The following is a 22,624-nucleotide window of genomic DNA, read 5'->3' as shown; positions in this document are numbered from 1 at the left end:
GGTAGCACTTGGGAACACCTGAGAAAGGCTGTAGAAAACAAGGATACATATATTTTTTAACTTAATTGTATATGGCTTTCCTGTCCCAATACAAAGTCTCACTGGCATCGCGTGTCCATAACCCATAAAGGAAGAAGTCACGTTCAGATTTCTTACTTAACAGAAACTTCACAAGGCATCACATTTGAAAAAAATTACCCACTCATTAGCATTTAAATTCATATATTGCATGTACCCAGCAAAGATCATGGTAATGAGCTAGATGACATTTCACTTTGCTAGCAGCTACAGCATTAAAGTCTTCATGCTTGAGGGGCAGAGATAAATGAGGAGAACAGGGAATAATGGAACAGACTCACCAAGACCACCATGTCAGTGCTTCACTCAATGCAATACTAAGTAGTCTGCATTTTTGCTTTGATTCTTTCAAAAATAAGAATATAAAATACTTCGTAACGACTCATAGCGAGTCACCGCAGCACTGCTCTGCAGGGCTCCTTTACTCTGGGACAACACAGCTGTCCTGCACTGTGCTCCGAGGTGAGAGGAGGTAGCAACAGCTCAGGTGCTAGACTGAGCATCTGGCAAACACACAAAGCACAGACAAGCAATAGGAGCTGCAAAGTGACAGGAGTCTGCTTCGCCAACAGGAAACCTTAAAAAGATATCTCTGCTCTACCTTCTCACACAGCCCAAAGCGTGGAGGTTCAGGACTGCGTGCACCTGCAGCTGGATTGCTCTGCCACGACAGACTGTGTACAGCTTGAATGGGAATGCCTTCAAACTGAAATCCAACCACACGTGCCTAGGTTAAGCACTGAGCAAACCGTGTTTCACCTGAGCTTTGCAAAAAGTTTGCAGTGAAAACAGGAAAATTAGGCACCCTAACAAACCCTGCCTGATGCTTCCCTTCTGAGCAAAACAGCGAGAGCAAGAAACAAAGTAGAAAAGATACAACTCGTGTAATGAACCCATTCCCGCTAGCATTTTTATTAATTACTTTCATAAACATATATTGTGCCTTGCAATTAAAATTCCGTGTGCCGAGTTGCCATGGCAGCACAACTTCTCCTGAAGAAGAAATTGCCAGAGCTCAGCTGCGAGTGGTGCCTGGAGCTGGGCAGGAGCCTTCTGCAGCAGGTTTGCAGGGCACCCGGGAGGGACAGGGCACAAGGGAGAGGAAAAGACAGCTTCCTTGGTTCCTACTGCAGAAATCAGTGCAAGGAGAGCCTGCTGCATTTCCAGGGAGGCATCAGAGGAATGCAAATGATGCCTTTTCCCTCCGATGGTCTGCTCCATCTCCTAATAGCTGGCAGCAGTGCGGGCAGATGGGCTGCAGCTATAAATAGGGCTGTGCCAGCTGCCCGCCCGTCCCTGTGCCGTGCTGCTCTCTGCCAGCCCTGGGGCATGCAGTGCCCGGGCGAGAGCCAGATAATGAGGTGAGCAACGAGCTGCTTGCACTGTAATTAGCTCCTGGGATGATATCCCTTGCTGTAAAGGAAGCTATGAATGCCGACAGAAACTCAGAGGTATAATTAATAATGCTGCGCGCTGTCTGCAGGCGCTTAACATTCAAGCACAATTCTTCACCATGACACCATTCTTGCTTTTGGTTACATAGAAATTAGTAATAGATAAAAATAAACCTCAAACACCAACCGCAACGGCCAAAAATAATCCAGCTGGGGAGCCAAGCCTAGCCCTCTGCATGAGTCAGCAGCAGGCAGGCGGGCGCATGGCGAGGTGCAGGGTTTGCCCATCCCCATCAGAGCAGTGCCCAGCACACCAACAGATCCTCCTCCTGCTGTTCCAAGGCAGATGAATGACCCAAAAGCATCTCCTCGCTCCCAGCGCAGCTCACTTTGCACAGATGCGCCAAAGCCAGCAGCAGGCATGTTGCTGTGAGGCTTGCAGTGCAAAATCTTTCATGCAGTCCCCAGGATGCAGGTGATCCCTAGGAGCACACCTGTCTGACAGGGCTGATAAAGCTGGCATTTCACCAGAAGGGCACACTGCAATGTGTTGGCTACAAAACCACCACCAAATGATGTAGCTAATTTGGAAAAAAAGACATGGTGTTTTGTTATTCTTTTTCTCTCCCCCTCTCTTTCATGACTACAGACTTGGGGCTTGATTCTGCTTTCCCAGCAGCAGAACTGCCACTGAAGCAGCACCGTGATGGCCTTACAGCTCCAAAGGAGAAGCTATCTCTACACATTAAGTCTTGACACCAGAAATTACACCAAATTCTGCAATGTGTTTCTCACGTTTACAAATCTATGTTCGCAGAGCTGTTATCAATAGACTGAGCAAGCACATTTTGCTTACGTTTTTAAACACTGTAATTTTCCTTGAGTACGTTTGTCATATTGCACATACTTCCTCAATAACCCTAATGCTTTCAAAATGGAGCTCTCGTTTCTCTGCTAATCTATGTAAACATTCTACACAGCAGATCAAGGGAAGCAATTATTCTTCTGCACTCAGAGCTGGTGATGCTGCATCTTGAATACGCTGTGCACCGATGGGATGTTAGGAAGGCAGAGCACCCAGCACAAACCACAGCAGATTCAAAACCACACTGGAGGTCTCCAAGACCTCACCAGACCAAGGTGCAGCTGCCCTGATTGAGGGATATTGCCAGCCGTGCTCTGGGAAGGAGGCTGGGATGGCTGACCTTCAGACCAGATGTCCCTGCCCCATCTCTTTGAAAGGCCTTCAGTCACACAACGCATCTTGTCCAGGCGCTGTTTCTATGTGGGACCTCTGCTATAGGGATTAGAATCCTCCAAGCAGACCTGGGGAAGGGAAAAAGAAATCCTCAGGTGGTAAGTGAGGATTCCACTCAGGAATCAGGCTCCAAACTTTGGTTTCAAGTCACCTGCTGTACTCAGTTTCCCCCAGCTCGCTGCCTGGTTCCAAAGGGTGGCACCTCCAGGCACTGCCACTTCCTCCTGATGCCCACCAGGATCCTTCCAGCCCCCGTATCCTCAGTGTGAGCACACACAGGGCCTCTGCTCAGAGCAGCTCAGTGCATGCGCAGAGCGAGGCACCGAGCAGGCGGCAGTCACTTCAGCAGCTATGGAACAAGTCAGTAGGAGGAGACAGCAAATACTCACAAGGTAATCTTTCTGACAAGGTAATCTTGAACACACTTTAACCCACGTATTGCTAACTTACACCGTCTTGACACTTTAAATATCCACTTTTCCTTCACATGAGAATTCTCCTTAGCAGCAGAGCCTGAGAAACAGGAACGTTCATTGCCTCTTCCTGGGTAGCTGGCAGAGTTTGCGTTTCTCCTAAGTGACTATCAAAGATTTTTTTTCAATTATATGCTCACATTGCCAAATTGGGTAAAACACATCCTCTGCAGAACTTTCATCTCATCCTTGAAAAGATAAAGTCATCTGTCTGAACAAGCTAAAAAGCACACAAGAGGTTTCTTGAGCGCACAGAGAAATACAAATCCATGGGGAACTTGAGGCATCGTCAACAAGGCTTAAAAAAATTCTTACCTCTACAGAAACATACAGCCAAACTCCTGCAATTTCAGTGTTCCTCACCTAATAGGGAATGACAGAGTGGCTGAGGTTGGAAGGCACCTCTGGAGATTGCCTGGTCCTCTCTACAGCCACGAGCAGCTCAGGATCACCTTCAGGCAGCAGCTGAGCACCTCCTGGGATGGAGATCCAGCAGCTTCTGGCAGGTGATTGCCATGACATCCAATGAAAAAAAAAAAAAAAAGGGCTTTTCTTTTTGGAGATGTGTACATTTAGAGGACACGAACAAGACTTCTTCCATTTCTGCAGCAGACAAGGCATTTCCATCACAGTGAGGCTTCCAGGCCACAAACAAGTGTTTTGATTGTAAAACATTAAGCTCCAAGCACTACAGGAGAGCAGCAGAACAAAAGGTTTTTATCATTACTCTTCATGCTTTAATTACCTTTATCAAATGCCATCTGAGACTAGCTATTTTTAAATCCCTCCACTTCATCTGTAATTAAACTGACTTAGCACAGATTTGATTCTTCCCTACACAGCTCTATCCTAAATAAAACTCGGTATTTTTGTGTAGAAAGTTCCTGAGGATATTTACAGACCAATCAATCTGAAAACAGCAGCATCCAGAAACGCAATTCTGGGTTTGAGCCGTCAGTCAAACCCAAACAAAACCTACAATCGGGAAACAAAAGCAATATACTGAAACCATAGGATCACAAGGACTGGAAAAGACCCCCACGATTTAGCACTGCAAAACACTCCAGTAGCAGAGGCAGCTGGAGATTAAAAGATTTGGTTTTATGCGGTGGAAATGTAATTTGTGATCATTTAAATACAAACTGACACCGTGTCTCCTATTATTACTTATGCGGCGTTCTTTTTTGTGCATCCCTTTGGAGGATGAAAACCAAAATGTCACTTTCCTTTTTATTTATTAATTACTTTCAGTCATTTCTTTTGCAGCTAATATCTGTTCCTAAAAAGTGTAATATTTGCAAAGAAGAAAATGAGACATTAAGTACTTTTACTAGCTCCTAATTACTCCTATTATAAACTGTCGCTGCTACTTAGCGATTTCTTCTTTTCCTGAGCAAAATCCATCTTAAAGCAAGGACAGAATTCAGTGCAGCCTTTCCATGCCCTACCCAGCGGGCAGCCAAAGCAGCTCTTGCTCAAACGCTCACAGGATGCTCACATAGCAGGAGGGCAGGAACTCATGGAGGAGGAAACAAATCCATGCATCGCCACGAGAAACCACATGGAGCAAACGAAATCCTTGGCAGAGAGGCTATGGACACAAGTTTAAAGGGTGGAGAATAGGAAGAAGGCACAGATATCCCAAAACATTAAAAATTCAGGCTGTGTGATTTAAAAGCTTCTCTCTTTGACCCATTCAGAGCTGGATCAATAAATGCTTTTGAGGAATATTCTTAGCATCGTGTGACTTGCAGATCCGCGTTAACTCAAAATATAATGCACATCTCCACTGCTCTGGCACCCTAAAGGAGTACTAAGTATAGCTCAGAATCCGACGGTATTTTTTGAAATACCTCATTTGTTCCCTCCGTGTTCTTCTGCTTTGATAATTGTTTCTTTTCATCTCTCCCTGACTCACGCACAGAGGCGACCAAAGGAGAATGAACAAATAGAGGTGGGAGGAGAGTGGAGAAGTGGCACCGACTTGAAAAGCTTTGAATGCCTTCAATCATCTGGAAAATCACAAGCAGCAACCTTTTAACTTCTGTAATTAAAGACTCATGACACGTACTGCTGAACAGCTTCAGCAGTTCACTACTACATACAGTTACATTTTTGAGGCTTTTCCTCTTTTTTTTGCTGCTTCTTTATTTTCTAATACAGCATTTCAACAGTTGCACTTTGGATGTCATGCTGGAAAACAGACAAAATAAGTACGCATGATCATGTCCACAACATTAAGATATTAACTCATTTATAAACCCGTGGCATCTAAAATTTTAGGCTTCCATACCTTCTTAGTCTCCATTTTCTGCCTGATTTTAGCAGCAGGTATCTCAAAGATACAATATGTAATCCTCAATAGAGAGCTTGCTGTGCCATGTTCCATGCAAACCCACGCAGGATTGCATTTGGTAACTGGTCACATTTCAATAAGAAACCGAGTTTGTAAGACCTAAAAACAGTTCCATACTCCCTACAATTCAAAGACAACAGCAGGTACAATGTGCTGCACTGCAGCCCAGAATTTGGATAAATCAGCATCTCCCATCTGAAGACAGGGAAGTCATAAAGTGATGATATGTATTAAAATACACCTAATGTTTTCACTTGGAGAGAAAGAAGTTAAACACAAATTGAAAAAAAAAAAAGTACTAAGTATTTTCATTCAAATTGGAAGGCATGGAAATAACGTAACATAGACAGAAAGCATGGTTGTACAATAAGGTGACTGCAGGCTCCTTCTCTTCAAGGAGATGCTTCTTCAAGGGGAAACAGCAGTAATTCTATCACTGCTCAGGCCCAGGAGATTGGAGTCCGGGCAAAGAGAATGAATTTGAAAGTAATCCATGTCAGACCCGTTAATACCACGACATACATCTCCTTGACATTAACAGAGACCAACAGACACAAATAAAGTGCAGACAGCAGATAATCTGTTTATGTTTCTGCTCTGCTTTTTAGGTAAGAATGGATTTTGTGAAATGAAAGGGCTCACTTAAAGCTGTATGCAAAGTTCTTTTTCCAGCACTTATTTCAGAATTCTTGAAATTAAAAGGATGAAAACAGTGGCTGGTTATTTCTCCTGAACAGCCTCCCATTGCTACAAACAAGGCTCTCCATCGCCAGGTGTTTAATCTTCTTTATCTTATGCAGGTGAGTTCAAGAAAATCAAGTCACTATTTACTTTTAACTCCAGAAATACAGATTTTATCAAGGCCTTATCAATAAAAGTAGAACACTCAAGAGCAGTGGGTACCCCAGTACCTCTCACCACACATTTCCTGGCACGGTACAAAGAATTAGCTCTCACTAAGCTACAATCCATACGTTTCCATTGCTCACTGCTCAACGGGCAACTGCAGCCTCTCCGTGGGCAATTCAAAGCACGCCCTAGGGAGAGCAGCCCTCACTCCTACCCCCACCCCAGGGCAGTCTGACAGAGCCACAGGGCAGGAGCTCAGCCCCACAGCTGGGGCTCTCACCTCACCCTCATCAGCACCACTCCTGGCTTTGCCCTTAGCTCTTCACACAGGCTGCCATGGATTACTTTGCTGAGAATAAATACTGCTTATTTTTTTTATCCATGGATCCATCACAAAGTATTTTCCCAGCCTGCTGCTGTAACAGAAAAGCAGACTTACAAATGGATCCACACATTATGGGTGGGTAGACAACTCAATGAAGGCAGCAAAAACTACTGCTTTTTAAAATACAAGCGGGGAATATGAGAATAACAACTATTAGTACACATTCAGTAGTTGCAACAGACTAAATTCTGTATGGATATATAATGTATTAGATGCTAAAGGAGTCCATCCAGCATAAATTAAGAAGCAAACTATATTAGCATTTCATTTCTGAGAAGCATGTGGCCCAGTATAATTAAGACAAATGCTTACACGACGGGCACATATAGCACATAAAACATTATTCACCGTAACTGAAATAGGAACATTTGATACTACAGCCCTTCCTAGGCAGGTAGGTGCCATTGCCACTGAGGACAGCATCACTCTGCTCACCTCCCTCACAATCCCCTTCAGCCCTGCAGCCCATCCTGTGTCCCCTTAGTAGAGCCATGCAGGGTTTGGCGACGTAAGGATGTACTGAACTATTCTGTGTTGAAATGGCAAGAAAATCCTCAAGTACTGCTTCAAAAAATCAGGTGAGGAGGCTCTACAAAACTCTGTCTACATGCTGAACACACGTTCTGTGACAGTAACTTTCATCCTGCCAACTGCACATAAGCGCTGATCCCATTCAAGCACCATCTTGTAATTGGAAGCATTTGTGTGTATTGTTTCTATTTTAAATCTATTTTAAAGGCTTCATCATCACTTTGTGACCTAGCTTCCTTATCTTGTTATTTCTATGGCATTCGTTGCAACAAATAATAAGGCCAGCTTTCAGCACCCAATTACAGGGACAATGTTACCCTGTAAATGCATAAGACAGCTTTTCATTAAACTTGCTCTCACCAATACATCACTACCAGTGATGCACTCTGATAGATTTTAGTCTTGTTTCTTATGGAAATAAACCCTCCCCAGACCACGTGGGGCTCCTGCCTCCCTCCCTCTGGATCTCAAGGGAGAGGAGAAAGGGATGCTCCCCAAGCAGCACCTAACACAGAGCTGCTCCACACCGCCCATCCTACTTGTAGACAAACTGTTTATGACTGTCATGACAGAAATGGAAAATTAATGACTTCAGACCCATTATTTTCACTAAATTACATCCTTCCTTGCCTCTGCAATCACTGTTGGGCAGCACAGATTCGTAAAGGTGCTAATTTCTGATGCCTGTGAATAGCTAGCCGCTTCCTAACACATGTGGATGACATCTTCATGTTCACAGAATGGCCCGGGTTGGAAGGGACCTCAAGGATCATGAATCTCCAACCCCCCTGCCACAGGCAGGGCCACCAACCTCCACATTTAATACCAGCCCAGGCTGCCCAAGGTCCCATCCTAGAACACTACGTTTATGACTCGTGGGTTACTCTGAGTAGGGAAAGGTCCTTCACAAGATCTCCCTTGCTTACATTTTGGGTAAAACATTCTTCTTTGTGACACAGATTTTGTCTGAAATTCATATAACTCTGAACAAGCTGTCCTCATTCCCATTTCTTCTCTGTAGTTCACTTTGAGGAAAAGTACATTATTTTCTAGCATTCAAATTAGTTACCCTCCGTTTCTTCCAGAAAGGGCATCACAGCTTACTCTTCCATCCAAAGATCCGTAATCTTTACTTTGGGGCGGTCAGCTGGGCTCTAATCGTTATTAAAACAAGTGCACCCTGCTATCTCCTTGGTAGCACCGGGCCTTAGCTGTTCCCATGGAGAGGCAGAAGGTCTAAGGCATTTGCACAGCCAGGGCGAGAGGCTAACGATAAAAATCTGTCGTTAACAAAATCCGCAAAATGGAGAGGCTGAGGACCACCACCACACTAACTGCAGATACATGTATTCGCAGTGGTAACACCTGTCTTTTGGTGTTTGCTCAAAGAGCAGCCCGCTCCAGAAGTACATTTCAATATGACACAGCCCAGCAAGACCAATAAGAATACAGCAGGTACAGCCCAACAAGAAAGCAGAGGAAAACAGCTTGCAACAAGTCTTTGTTTCATTTGATTTCTTTTTTTTCATCCCAGTTGAAAATGCTCCCAATTTCAATTACAACTTCGAATCTTTGAAATGTTTTGATCAACAAAAACTTACTTGCTTCGCAACTGCTCTCCATTAAGTATGAACTGCTTGTGCCCTTGAGACTTCCAGTTCCCAATTTAAACTGGAAAAAGTAATATACAAATATTTTATACCAATATTTATACTCAGAAAGGACACTTAACTTTACTTTTCACTTCTGATCTCACCCAAGTGTTGAACAACACGTACGCTGGCACACCACGACTCTGCCAGGCTCTGCTGCCCTTGCAGCCAGCAGGAACACCCAGCCATGGGCTCAGGAAGCATTCAGTCTGCTCAGTTACACCAGCTCTTCATCTCCAGCCACACTGCTGCCATTCACCACGCTCTCAGAACAACACAATGCAGATTCTTCCTGGAGCATCATTTGCTGGAAAAGACTGAAAGCACCCAGGTTGCTCAGAAGACCTGAAAAATCAGGCCAGGTCTGCTTAGTAAGCCCAAATGAGTATTCAGGAACTTAACTTTAAAGCCTCAGTACTCCAAGTGCAGTTTTACCACTTCCTGTTATATCCTCCAAAAAGATATCACAATACACAAAGCTCTCCAAGCCATGTGATGTAATTTTTGCCTCAGGAAGTGCTGCCTGATAACCACTTGAGAAGCTGTACCCCAGGAAAAGAACAGAGATCTGGCTCTTGTTTTCCTAAGTCATCCACCACTTCTGAGGTCTGAGAAAATGACTTTTCAAAGAAAAAAAATGCTAGAAATCAGAACAAAGATAGGTAAGGATGGCTGTGGAAGCTTCTCTCGTCTCTCTTGCTCAGTCCTGTGGGAGAAATAAATTACTTAATCAAACACTTAAGAAGAGCATCAGCCCAGAAGCCAATAATTGACGATCCTCCAGTCACCAAAAGCAATGCTGGTGCTGCAAGGCTTCACTTGGTCCTATTTGCTGTGTTTGCAACCAGGTTCCTGCAGCACCTCCTGGCCCTGCTCCAAGCCCTCCCTGGAGCCCTGCCTGTGCCCAGATGGGCTCTCTGCAGGTGGTGCAGTGGGAGAAAGACATCCTTCCTCAGCCTCCCACTGTACATAAGCCCTAACAGTAGCCCTATGCACGAGGCTCCACTCAAACAAAAAAGTAGAAATTCAGTGTCTTCAGGCTGGTTCTGTGATCCAAGACCACATCTCAAGCATAACACACACAGCTTCTGCCTTGCTGGTACGACACTCAGTGCTCACACCCTGAGCATTCTCCAGCAGCATTTATCTCACAGGTCTGAAAATGTCCCACCTTCTGGTTTCCTTGCTGGAGTTTGGGATGAGCATGAGGTCTCAAATCTTGAAAGGCAGAACTACAGAAAGCAGAGTGAAAAAGAGCTTAGCACAGACTCATATGCAGCCCTACACGCCCTTTACCTCTTGTGAATGCAGTACTAATAACAAAACGTGTGCAAACTGAAGGTTGTCCATTTTACAGCCTATAGCTACATATCTGATCAGACTGTGAGACTTCGAAAACAAGACCAAAATAAAAACAAGAAAAGAATCTTTTCAGGTCAATGTTAAAAGTAAGTTTAGAACCAAGCTGGTTACAAAAGCCACTAGTTTATTAGGAGAATTAAAGAATCAAGTCTAAATTTAAAGCTCCATTATCTAAATGTTAACATTAGAACTACTTTAAATATTATAAGCAATGGTTAGCAAGACAGGATACAAATCTACTGGCAGCAAACACTAAATTCAGGCTCTGAATCTTAGCTGTGAATTCACAAAACTCCATGAACTATCAAATACAAAAGTAACACAATGTATGCTAATGCTGCCCTAATTTTGAAGTAAAATGATTAATAAGAAAACAGGTCAACTCAAATACAGCCAGAGATGCTGCTGCAACGGAGCATAAAGAACTGACAAGGCTGAACAAAGAGAAAGCACAAACATAACCTGAACTTGATTTGTACGCATGAGATTATTTTCTTGCGGACAATGAAGAAGGCACAAATAATAAACTGAAGCGTGACCACCAATCTTCTGTTACGCAGGAAGCTCTCAGAGGCTGTAAGAAGGCTTCCTGTCGCAGGAGTCAAGGAACCATGTTAAATGTCTAACAAGAAACCTACCCAATGGTAAACAGTACAGATACAGAGAGAAGATCACAATCTCGCAGATGAAATAAAATATTTTTCCATTAAAAAAAAGAGTACATTTACTACCAGGTTTCAGATTTCAAATCTATTTTTGAATGTTTGAATATTCTATCAGTCAACAGAAACAGTATCAGATGGCAGTAATGAAAAATACGATACAATCTCGAATGAATTAATTTGCCATACAGTGCCTTTTGTGCTCATACGATCTTATTTCACTTCAAGGAAAAACAGGAAATGCTGTTAAATCATAAAATAAGAGCAATGCAATCAACGAAGAATAGGTTGGGATTCAAAGGTTCAGCAAATCTATAACAAAACATCGCCAGTCTCTTTGGAATTCAGACATTCTAATCAACATTTTAATATAATTACTTTCCAGAGTTACATTATCATGTTTTTACTGTAATAACCTATATTTTAAGTTTCTCAGTAAGCTTCTAAAATAATGTAAAAAATGCATAATGTATAAAATAAGCATCTTAGCTATTTCACTTCACAGATGAGAAAAATGACTTTTCTGAGCATACTTTAACATTCACTTTTCAGTTTAGCACACACACACACAGATGCACACTTTTATTATGCAGTTCTTCGGTTCTCATTAGTAGTGCTGCTGATGCATTTGTCTCTACTGATGCATTTGTCTCTACTGTAATGGAGCTAGACATGAGTCACGTCATGTACCTGCCTAAACATCACAAGTCTAGGGCTCTCCATATTACTGGTCACCTGAGTAGAGAGAACTGAGCAGAGGCTCCTTAGTATTCCAAGATTCCCCCAAGTCAATACGAATTCTGCTTGCAGAAGGAATGAAGAATTAGACCAAAATATCTGTAATTAATAATTGTAACAAGCTGCCTGCTTTAGAAGCTGCAAAAGGGAATCCTGCTGAAAATACTGCAAAGTTCCAGTGCTACATAAGCATATTGTTTTTTTCAATTAATATCTTCTTTGTATGGAAGAAAAATAAGAATTCCCATAGACTTACTGGTTTCCACAAGTTCAGTAAATTCAGTAAGTACATGAGCAAGACAAAGCACTAACACTCATGTGTGGAACTTAGAGAAAAAACACAAACGCACCTTAAACAACAGTTTTAGTCACAGAACACTTATTACTGATGCTGGTTTTAAAGAAAATGTGAATGTGTTATTAGAGGCAAACCATATGTAACAACTCTAATTGCAGAGTGAAAGAGGTGGGATGAAAGTTCTCTACAAGAAGTAGAGGTGAGAACATCCAGTTGTGGAGATATGCTGATGGCAGAGCAAACTAGATGCTGTTTCCAACTCCATTAAATATATCAGTTCCACAGAAGTCTAGTTTGAATGCTGGATTTTATTTTTAAATGAATAATGTGTTATTCCAGAAAAAAAATGACATGCTGGTGACCACAAGAGGAACGCTCTAACCTTACCACGGCCCATCAAGGCCTTGCTCACTGTGGGATCCTGCTGTTAGTCTCACTGCTATATTTTGTCATTTCTGCATTTTAAAAAGTTATTGAGATAAGGTTAGAAGCCCTTTTTGTAGTGGACTGCCTACAGCATCTGGGCCACCGTGCAGGGATGTCACCACCGTGAGTGGAACCCAGGCCATGCCAGTTGGGTTCCACTGGCACCTGGCAACACAGCCCGGCTGCTCTGCAACATGGGTGCCTACCTCAGTCAGATGGAGAATGAGGAATCCAAGAGAGAACCATCACCTGCACAAACATCTCAGGTCCATGCTCCAGAGCAGCTGGCTGAGGCCCGGAGGCCACTGTGCCCTCCCCTCCAGTGACTGCTGCCCCAGTGCCTGCACAGCAGCATGGTTGCCAAGAGGCTGCCATCTTTCAGCCAAGGAACGTGACAACGAAGTCCAGCCCTCAGCATGCCCGTCAAACACAAGAAGTCCATTTGGTGGAATGATGCTTCCAACACCTATCTTGTCGTTGATGAGCCAGAGCTCACAGAGGTGCAGCCAACTGCAGAGCCTCTGAGAGCTCATAAATCTCAGAGCAGGAAAGATTCCAGTGAGAGGTCAAAACGTTGAAGCTGTCCGCAGTGGGGTGGCTCCGGAAAACACCAGGCCCAGCTCCCATTATATTCCCCTGGGAGGGAGGGAGTTCACATGAAATAACCCTAGGCAATGGAGGGATGACAGGAAACGTTCTGCATCTTCATTTCTTGTTCAGGGCATTTCGTGGGTGAAAAACACCAGCAGGGTTAATATGGTTTCAGAATGCTTTAGCTAAGCTGGAGGTTGAAAGCAAACAACAGATCTCTTAAAACACACACGTCTCTTTTGCAATTCAAAGTCGCACTCCTCTCATCTTTCTGATTTTCAATCTTGGCATGGCGTCAACTAACTCTTCTCCTCCACATGATGAGTTCCTCTTCCACCACAGCAGCTCCAACAGTGATGATGCTTGGCTGCTCCAAGACGGCCAACAAAGAAGTGGGCAGAAAAGGACAGCCCTGGTTGCCCCTGCCCCATGGTTAATCTCATGCACAGAGAGAGAACCTAGCCCAGAAGAGTGCAGACGAGATAGAGTGTTAATTCATAATCTAATAGTTAGTAGTTTAATTATCAAAGAGATCTATAACTACACTGTTTGAATCAGAAACCTCATGCTGATGGTACTGATGCTAACAGTTTTCTTTCCTTTTTTATAACTACAAACGTCTCACTGCTTTTGGATCAGCTGATGTTTATTAAACTAAAACTTCCCTAATACTTCTTACAGTAACCCAGAACCTCTTCTTGATAGGAAACAGACACCGTTTGTTCCACGGCCAGCTGAAAATTCAGGGCTGTTTTTCTACAGGATCAATAATTACATTTCTCTCTTAAATCTCATCTGCCTTTCCAAATTTAAATCTTACGCCAAATAAATCACAAACAGATATTCCTCACCTACGTTGCATCCCAAATCTCTTTTTACCAACGTAGAACATTTCTGGCTTGCTATAAGTCTATTTTTCTACCACAGACAAAATCAGCATCACAAGAGCACTCTGTTGTGACTTTCATTTTTAAAATACAAGCATCACTTAATGCAGAAGATTCATCAAATCAGATGAGCACCAAGCATAACCGTACCAATGCCCAACCATCACAACCATAATGTCCCTCCAGAAGCTGAGTTGAGAACTCAGAAGAAAGGAACTGCAAATGCATGAGGAAAACAGGTAACACTTCCAGCTGCACTTCAGCAATAAGCCTCATATACTCCCAGCAAAATTGAAGAAAATACAAAAACGAGAAAGTATCTCCATAAATCCCATCCAAAATGTTAATTCACCACCCAAACAGTTTCTTTATCTGTACATTCACAAACAAAAGCAGTGACACATCACATTTCAGCCCAAAAGAAAAAGCTAGGAGAATCTGGCACCTGTGCCTGAGGCTTGCTGCCAAAACTCCCAAATTCCAGTAAAAAAGGTACAGCAGCAACTTTGTTTTGATACCACAGAATGCATCCTAAGTAGACCTAGGACTAGACACAGCTCCTTTGAAGCTCCCTCTCATACTCTTGTAAAGGCTTTTACAGAAGTGAAGAACATATCTAAGTATCAGCAAAACTGAATTTAAAATTTGTATTCAAATAAAATTTAAAAAAGCCAGAGATCAAGCACAGAAATAAAGCAAAGTCAGCAAATGATACTAATTAACTGCTTCTTCCTGAGATGCTAGATACCAGAAAGTACGGTCTCCTTAAGTCCTGAGTTGAAAAATTAAAAATCTTAAAAACAATTTTGTCATGATAGCACGGAATTGCATTTGCATTTATTAAATTTTTTTAATGTTTTATGTCATCTTCATAAAGCACTCCGAGTTATTGCCTGAAAACATTACATAGCCAGTATTCCAGACACAGCAGCGTGGGGTAAAGGCCTTTCCCTGACAGCCTGCTTGCTGGTTTGGCTCTGGTTGTTTCAGCACAGACTGTACTTATCTGACTCCAGCCACAAAGCAGTCCTCAAAGCCCTTGAAATGAAGAGAAAGCTCCCACAGAAACCTGCTGTTCTGTGACCGTTTGCAATCCTTAAGTATATACGTATGTGTATACATACAAGCTGCATGATCATTATAGAAACTGGAGAGCCAAAAATCTGCCTGGTTATAAGCGATTATTTTATGATTCTGCTCCCCTATTGAGGGCACAGGTGGAAAGGAGACCAATCTGTTCCTGACCTAACAACAACTCATTACTCTCATCACACGGATCTCTCCTTGAAATGTTTATTTTTAACTTACTGCTCGCCATTAAAGATTCTAATCCACAGCCTCCTGCAAAAACCTTGCCGAAGCCATGGAAAGCATCGCTGCCTTCAGCAACCTGTCCCACTGCTTTTGGGGCAGATCACCTTCGTGCAGCCCAGTCCAACAGGAGCCCCCGCAGCTCTTGGGGTGCAGGGTGGGATGACAGAGGAGCCCAGAACAGCTGAGGGAAAGGAGGCGAGGCAGGGCCCAGCTTCATCCTGTTGCTGGAACAATTTAAACCGCCCCAGGTTTAGTCAGTGAGCATGAATCAGAGATTTAAATGGCACGCTGCGCTGAAAAGGATCTACAGGGATAGGAAATAGAGGGGAATACATCTTGCGAAAGGACACAAATGCCTTAAGATTTGATGCTCATCATTTAAGCACAGATACAAGCACAGACATCCAGTACCACAGCAGCATTAAGCAGTGCCTGGCCCCCAAAGCCCCAGGCTGGCTGCCCTGCACAGCGTACCAGGAGAGCCCAGCCGAGGCCCCAGCAGCTCCTGCTCCCCTGCACAGCTCCCAGCCCCACCACCCTGGCACAGCTGCTAACGAGAAGCTGCATGCTGCCACCAGATAATAAGCATTAAGAGCCTGGGGCTGCAGCAGACCTCTTGCAGAGGTCAGAACGGATCCAGCCCGAGCGCTGGAAACATCATTTGTCCATTTACAATTATAAATTTAAACGTCACACAAGAGCAGCTTTTAAATAATTTATGCCCAAGTATAAATAACACTTGAGAGATCATTCAAGGGCAGAAACCTTCACTGGATGCAGGTATTCTCCTACCTAAAGCACGGGAAATGTGAAATACCTGCATGCTCTATGAGTGATGCACCTCGTTGTCTCTCTGTCACTCCATCATACTTTTCCAAGTCCAATTTGTCATGCAAATATTTCATTACCTGGACTTCATCTGTGAAGCATTTGAGCTTATTCAAATAATTTACAGAAGAAGAAAAACCAGACAACAGGCAGATGTATTCCATGCCAAGAAAAGGAAGAAACAAAAAACAATATCAGATGCAGAAATACTCTCAATGCTGACATCTCTGATCCTCCTCAAAAACTTCAGTTTGTCCCTTTTTCTAACATTTCTGCTCATAAACTTAGATTACGGGCCAGGGCGAACACCAAAGTAAAACCTCCTTCCCTGGCAACCACTGCATGTATAGAAGTTTCCTTGCAATCAGAACCATCTGTGCTTTGCTCACAGCGAGCTGCAGGGTGATGAGCACAAAACGCCCGCAGCGTTTCTGCCACGTCCTTCTCAGGAGGGTTACGTCTGGCAGGAGGCAGGGTAAGATGGTGATAAAATCCCAAAGATCTGCAGGCATTTCCACGGCCTCAAATAGCATTTCCCAGCCTGCTGTCAGCACAGCTGGAAGCACGAGGACCTCCTTCTACTTGCCCCTGTCCTTCGCAGTACTTCAATAAAGGAAAAGCCCGGAGAAATGGTGGATGTGAAGGTGAGATGAGTGGTTGGCAGTGTTTCCTTGAGGCTCTGCTGAGGAAGAGTGCCCTCAGCAGCCTCTTCTCTGCTCATGCACTGCCCTGTTAGCACCTTGGAGCCCCGCTCATGTCTTCTGGAAGGATTTTCCTGCTATCGAATGGAGAAAGGAGTCAGTATACTCTACCAAAAAAATTGAGATGTAAATTAGGTTAAATAGGGGGGAAAGAAACAGGTTTTATTTGAGCTTTGTATTTGGCTTAGCAAACACCGCGCACTCCTCCCTCCCTGTAAAGGCAGCTCCAGGCTGGGCACCTGCCCAGCACTGAGCCGCTGCTGGCAAAGGCTTCTTCCCACCGCAGCAGCACCCTGAGGCAGAGATACAGACATTCAAATAACAGCACAAAAATCCATAGATGTGCTAGCTGGGCTACAAGTGTATCAAAGAATCACAGAATCAATATGTAATATAGAAAGATGAAAGAGGTCCATGTTGAGAACCAGCTGTGGGATAGTATACAAACTAATTCATTTCCCATCAACTTGATATCCCGTTGCAGCAACTATCTCTTGTTGGTATTGAAGCTCCACTTGTCTTATGCACAATAATAAGCTAATGAAACTGCAAATCATTGCGTCGATCCATGATTCTCAACAACCAATTTCTAATATTGATTGGCATGTCACTTTACCAAAAAAAAAAGCCATTTTTACTAGCTTTGCTGAGGGTGAAAATAAAGCACGGCTACAGATATTCAGCTGGCAAATACTAACGCAGTAAAATATTTGGAAGAACAAAAAATAAATGCAATTTTTAAAAGGTGTTCATAAACTGTACCACAAAAGGCGGCTCATTAAAGAACTGTTCAGCAGAGGAGACGTAAAGATTCTGCCCAAAAATAAACCTAGCATGACACCTCGTGCTTTACCAAGTACAATCACAAGATGTGTTTGTAAGCAGAAGTGGGGAAAAAAAATCTTACTATGAGAAAATCAGTAAGAAAGCATGTAAAACACCACCTTATGCTTTTTGTGACCACCATTTTCTTTCTCTGTAAGGAGTGTTTCAAGGGGAAATCACCTGGCTGCTTTAGGAAATAAAGGAGCCTCCGTGAAGAGAAAACCGCTCTTCTGGTGGCACTTTGGCTGCCACTGGACAATTGGGGTTATCTTGCCTTTTAATACAAGATCATGAAACTTGACAAAATAAAGACAGACTGAAAATCAAAACTGACAGGTCAGGAGAGTGAAATTTCTACTGGACTTTTTTTAAACTCACCAAAACATCCAGCCCTATCATTTCTGGAAGAGAATTCAGCACCAGCTGGAGTCTTCAGACAGCATTAGTAAAACAGCAACAAACCTCCCTTCGATAACATTTGCAATCATGAGTTTAAAAAGCACTGTAAGAAAATGAAACACATTTACTAAATTTAAAAATTCATGTGACTGACCACCATGTCAAACTCTGTCATGTAGGGAACAGCACCAGGTAGCGAAGGCTTGAACTTGGCTGGGGATTATTTGACATACTCCAGGTTTACATAGAACAGGTTGAAGTGAGTGGAATTCTGGCTTCAGACACGCAAGTCAGCGCTCTTGCACCACTGTTATATCGAGGTTCAAGGAAAAAGAAAGCAAGGAACCTGGGTACCTACAATTCATATGCAGGGTAGGGGATTTCTGCCAGGTCCTGTCCCTTCAACACCAGCCTGAGGACCAAGGGAAGTGCCACGTGCCAGCTCAGCACACAGGGAGGGAGGTTTTGCTGCCTGCCCCACGGGCTGCTGCACCAATCCTACAGGGCTGCACAAGCAGGGTTCAGCTAAGGCACTACTGATACAAATGAGCTAGCTTGTGTATCTCAACATGTCTGAAGCTACGGCACCACATAAATATGCACCTGGTGCCTTCGAGTTGGGTTTCTTCTTTTTAATAAAAGGTTTGGTCAGCTACAAGGATTTCCTAGAACTCTCCTTGGATTTCCAAAGGTCACACCGAAACCTGTTACGGGAAATGCCAACAAAGCCCTGAGCACAAACGCAGAACTATTTCATTGGCTTGAAACCAACCACACGAGCTGGGAGGAATGAGGCATTTCCCCACTTGTTGGCCAAATCTTGTGCACCGAGAACCTAGCCAGGCAGGAAACTAAGTACATCACCACAGAGAGCACAAATACAGGCCTGGTTTTTGAAGTGAGACAGGGTTGAACAACCTTCTGGAGCAGCCAAGGAGACTTCTGAAATAAACAGCAGCTTCTCTAAAGAAGGCAGGAAGGCAATACACACGTTGCCACAGACATGAGTACGTGCAAAGAACGCTACTCGCTTCTCCATAATATCTGTCAGAGATCATCGTCAGCAACAGCTCAGCTTAGCTAGAGGAATGTTTCAAGTCATATTTCGATCTGCTTTAAAGGCTGTGTGATGATAGAAACCAGCATACAAACACTGAGGACAGAAAGCAGGCAGTCCTAGTCAGGGATTTTAAATGGGCAATTCCAAAGTCCTTCGGAAGGTCGCTGGAACCCAGAAGAACTTGCACAGAGAAGAGACGTAACATCAGGGAACTACAATCAGGCTGGGTTTGATATACATAATACTACTTTATTCCATTGTTTCATCTTTCTTACAGGTTTAAAAACGTACAGGGGTTCAGAACCACCTCCACAAAACAGAGAGTACACCAGTATGGGAGATCTAGAGTCAAACCACAAGTGTGCGAACGTGGTTAGCTTCCATTACAAAAAGTAATAGGCACGATATTACATATGCGTTTTGGTGAAAGGAGGAATCATAGTGCAGTGTTAAAAGGCACCAATAATCAATAACTGGGCCTTTTTTAAAAGCCAATAACTATCTAAGAAAATTACATTTGGTTCAAAATAATAATTTGTTTTATCGACTGGCATGCATCTGAACCCCTGGCAATTTATTTCACAAACCCAATGTGCGCCCTTGCGAAATAAAAAAGATTTAATCAGTGGACCTGAAAGTCAGTTCACTACAAAAGGAAATACTGAAGCTCGTTGCCTGTATTTGATACCGAACTGCCTTGTTCACCTTCTCCAAGAGCACTTGTCTGACAAACATCTATTCAACAACTGCACAGAAGGATTTCTCTTAAAATGAGTGCAGTGTTTTAATCTTGTAGCACTGACCTATCCCATGTGCTAGGAAAACATTAGGCACAGACCACAGCTTACATTTTCTCTTAAAAAAAAAAAAAGTAATTTGAAAAGAATACAGGATGTGCAAGCTAGGTTCACACAAAGGACTGGCAGCCACAACAGTAAGCCAGACTTCCAAAAGAAAAGGTTTCGTTATTTATTTTTAATTTTCTAAGCAGTGATGCGCACTGCTGTGTGCAATTACCATATCTGCGTTAGGATTATTCGTGTAGACAATAAGGGAAAAGCTTTAGTACACCCTAAAGGACACTACATCAACACTGTGTGCTAATTTAGCAGGATCCAGAGAATGAAAGACAGAAGAAGTCCTTACAGGCGGGCAGCTGCAGTTACTCAGCTTACCTCGTAGGTGCCCTCAAACTAAACCCCTGCAACACGATGGGATCTAAAGATGCATGGGATGGAGGGGGCCGGAGAGGGGTGGAAATAAAAGGAAATGAGAGGGGAAGGTTTGGTTGTAGCAGAATGTGCCTTTTTATCCAAAAGCATCACTCCCTGCGTAGGTTGTATGCACTGCAGATTGTCTGTGTAACTGAAAATGGTACCAGGTGTGAGCAGAGACAGAGCTGGTTATTGATCTGCAACATCTACTGCAAGTCCTCAGGAATATAATTTACGGATAGCCACTTACTGTGTAGTTGATTGCTTCCTCGTAAATATACTTAAATTCAGAAGGCTACAGTATATTCTGACACAAAGATAGTAAGACAACTTTTCTACGAGGGAGAAAAGAGAAGGTAGTAACTAACTCGTTTATTTTGTGAGGACTCTCCTGCCACGCAGGAGCTGCATCATGCCCTTTGGAAGATTTAAGTTCTGACTTTCTCTGTTGTCTCTGCTGAATGGCTCTGCTCACAATTTCAGAGCTACAGTCAGAGTCCAGCGACCCCTCTTACAGCAGCCTTTTCCTTTCCCAAAAGCACTTTTCAACTCATTTCTAACAGCATAGCAAACTATTCAAGTAAACATTTCTCCTCTGGTTAAGTTCCCAGATGCAGCAAATGCTATCAAAGCTCCACGTCTGATGGCACGCGCCAGTGTTCATTAAATGGAGCAGGAATTAGCCCGTTTCCTTGGTTTAGGGTCCTGTACATCCCTATCCTTTAGACACGTGCAAGATGAACACATGGTCTCTGACAGTCTCCGTAGTCCCAGCCTGAAAACACTGTTGGAGAGGCTATAGATCACACAGTTGCAGAAACTATTGCTTATAGCAAGCCACGTTGTTAAGAAGGAAAGCGCGGGGTTCTCCAACACCCTAGAGCTCTCCAGCAGGAAGTATATGATATAGGGGAGCCACAGCATGTAGAACACGCTGGTGATCCGAAACAACACCATGGCATAGCGGCGGTCAGGGCTGTGCCCCGTCTCCCCAGCAGCGTCCACTTCGTGGCTGGGAAAGCGAGCCCTCCGATCGTTGATCTCTTTGGTGTGCTGCCGGCAGATCTTGAAGATGTGGAAGTACGTGAAGCAGATGACAAAGGCAGCAGGAGCGTACAGTAAGCAGACGATAAAGCCAGTGAAGTAGGCATTAGTTAGCCAGGAGGTAGCACACCACTCAAAAATATCTCCGTGGTAACCAGGTTTTCCCCAGCCGAAAAAGGAAGGCAAGAAGATCAGGCAAGAGTATATCCAGATCAAAATGATGCAGATTCTCAAGCGACAAGGTGTGACCAGTTGATTATAGGAGAGAGGCTTTGTTATAGCGAGATAGCGATCCACGCTGATGCAAGCCAGACATGCCATAGACACGCTTTTTAACACGGAGATGATGTATCCGAAAACTTGGCACGTCAGGGACTCGTGGACGCCTGTTGAATAGTGGAGCAGGGACAGCGTGGGGACCAAGCAGCTCACTCCAACAAAAAGGTCGGCGTAGGCCATGGTCTGAATGAAATAGCTGGTGGTGTAATGGTGCAGAAGCGGGGCGCAGTGGAAAACAAAGATAACAGTCAGGTTACCCGCAATGATCAGGAAGGTGAGCAGGACGATAACAACTGTCTCAAGGATACAGATGTCGACTGCGTTGTAGTGACCAAATCCCAGAGGGCAGGAGAGGTGCTCAGACAGGTTCACCACGCTACCGCTCATATTCAGAGTCCTCCATTCAACCCATCGCGACCGGTTCATGTTTCGTGGTGGGATCACTGTGGCTGCAGGCAGCGGGCAGGCGACCCGCTCAGCGGCAGCCAGAGTGCTCCAGTGTCCCACAGTCTCTCCTGCTGCCAGTGCTTACAGGTGGGAGGGTTCTACTGTCCCACAGCTGTTGATGCTCCTCAGCATCAGCGCATCACCTCTGGCACACCTTAGCTTTAAGGAAAGAAAGAAAGAAAGAAAGAAAGAAAGAAGGAGAAAAAAAAAAAAAAAAAAAGCCAGAAAGAGAAAGGCCACTGATCAGCTGCTCCAGTGCTCTTGACCAATCCTTAGCAAACACAAGGCACTTCTAAAGCAAACAGGTACCATGAAGTAGGGAAATAAAAACCGAAGAGCCACCTTCATTCCCCAGGATGAGGGGGAGGGGAGGGGGGGAATATCTCACTTTTATTTTCCTGAGAAAGTCATTGACTTTGGAACACAGCAGGGTGAGAGGAGGGAGGGAAGGAGGAACCTCGGCACAGCTCAGGGTTCCTGGACCAGCAGGTGCTAGAGGTCATCTTTTAACGTCTCCGTTTAAATCAGAGTGACTCGAGAGTAAAGGAAAAAGTTCATCATCTAATGCTGCCT

At 43.9% G+C, this 22,624-nt stretch overlaps 2 protein-coding genes across 5 annotated transcripts in view; both read right to left on the bottom strand.

Annotated features, from left to right (window-relative positions):
- RABGAP1L (RAB GTPase activating protein 1 like) overlaps positions 1 to 22,624 on the bottom strand; it is a 200,308-nt gene that overhangs the window by 109,542 nt on the left and 68,142 nt on the right. The window lies entirely within an intron of this gene.
- Positions 19,296 to 22,166, bottom strand: GPR52 (G protein-coupled receptor 52). Its single transcript, XM_085231861.1, has one exon. The coding sequence runs from the start codon at positions 22,028 to 22,030 to the stop codon at positions 20,945 to 20,947; it is 1,086 nt and encodes a 361-aa protein (XP_085087987.1). The 5' UTR covers positions 22,031 to 22,166; the 3' UTR covers positions 19,296 to 20,944.

The sequence above is a fragment of the Meleagris gallopavo genome, chromosome 10 (assembly GCF_905368555.1).
Source record: "Meleagris gallopavo chromosome 10, MGAL_WU_HG_1.1, whole genome shotgun sequence".
Taxonomy (NCBI): Eukaryota; Metazoa; Chordata; class Aves; order Galliformes; family Phasianidae; genus Meleagris; species Meleagris gallopavo.
Note: the sequence above shows the minus strand (reverse complement) of the source record. Positions and strands in the feature narration are given on the sequence as shown.

Coding starts and splice junctions, on each gene's coding strand:
- GPR52 (XM_085231861.1), bottom strand. CDS start 22,030: ATGAACCGGTCGCGATGGGTTGAATGGAGGACTCTGAATATGAGCGGT.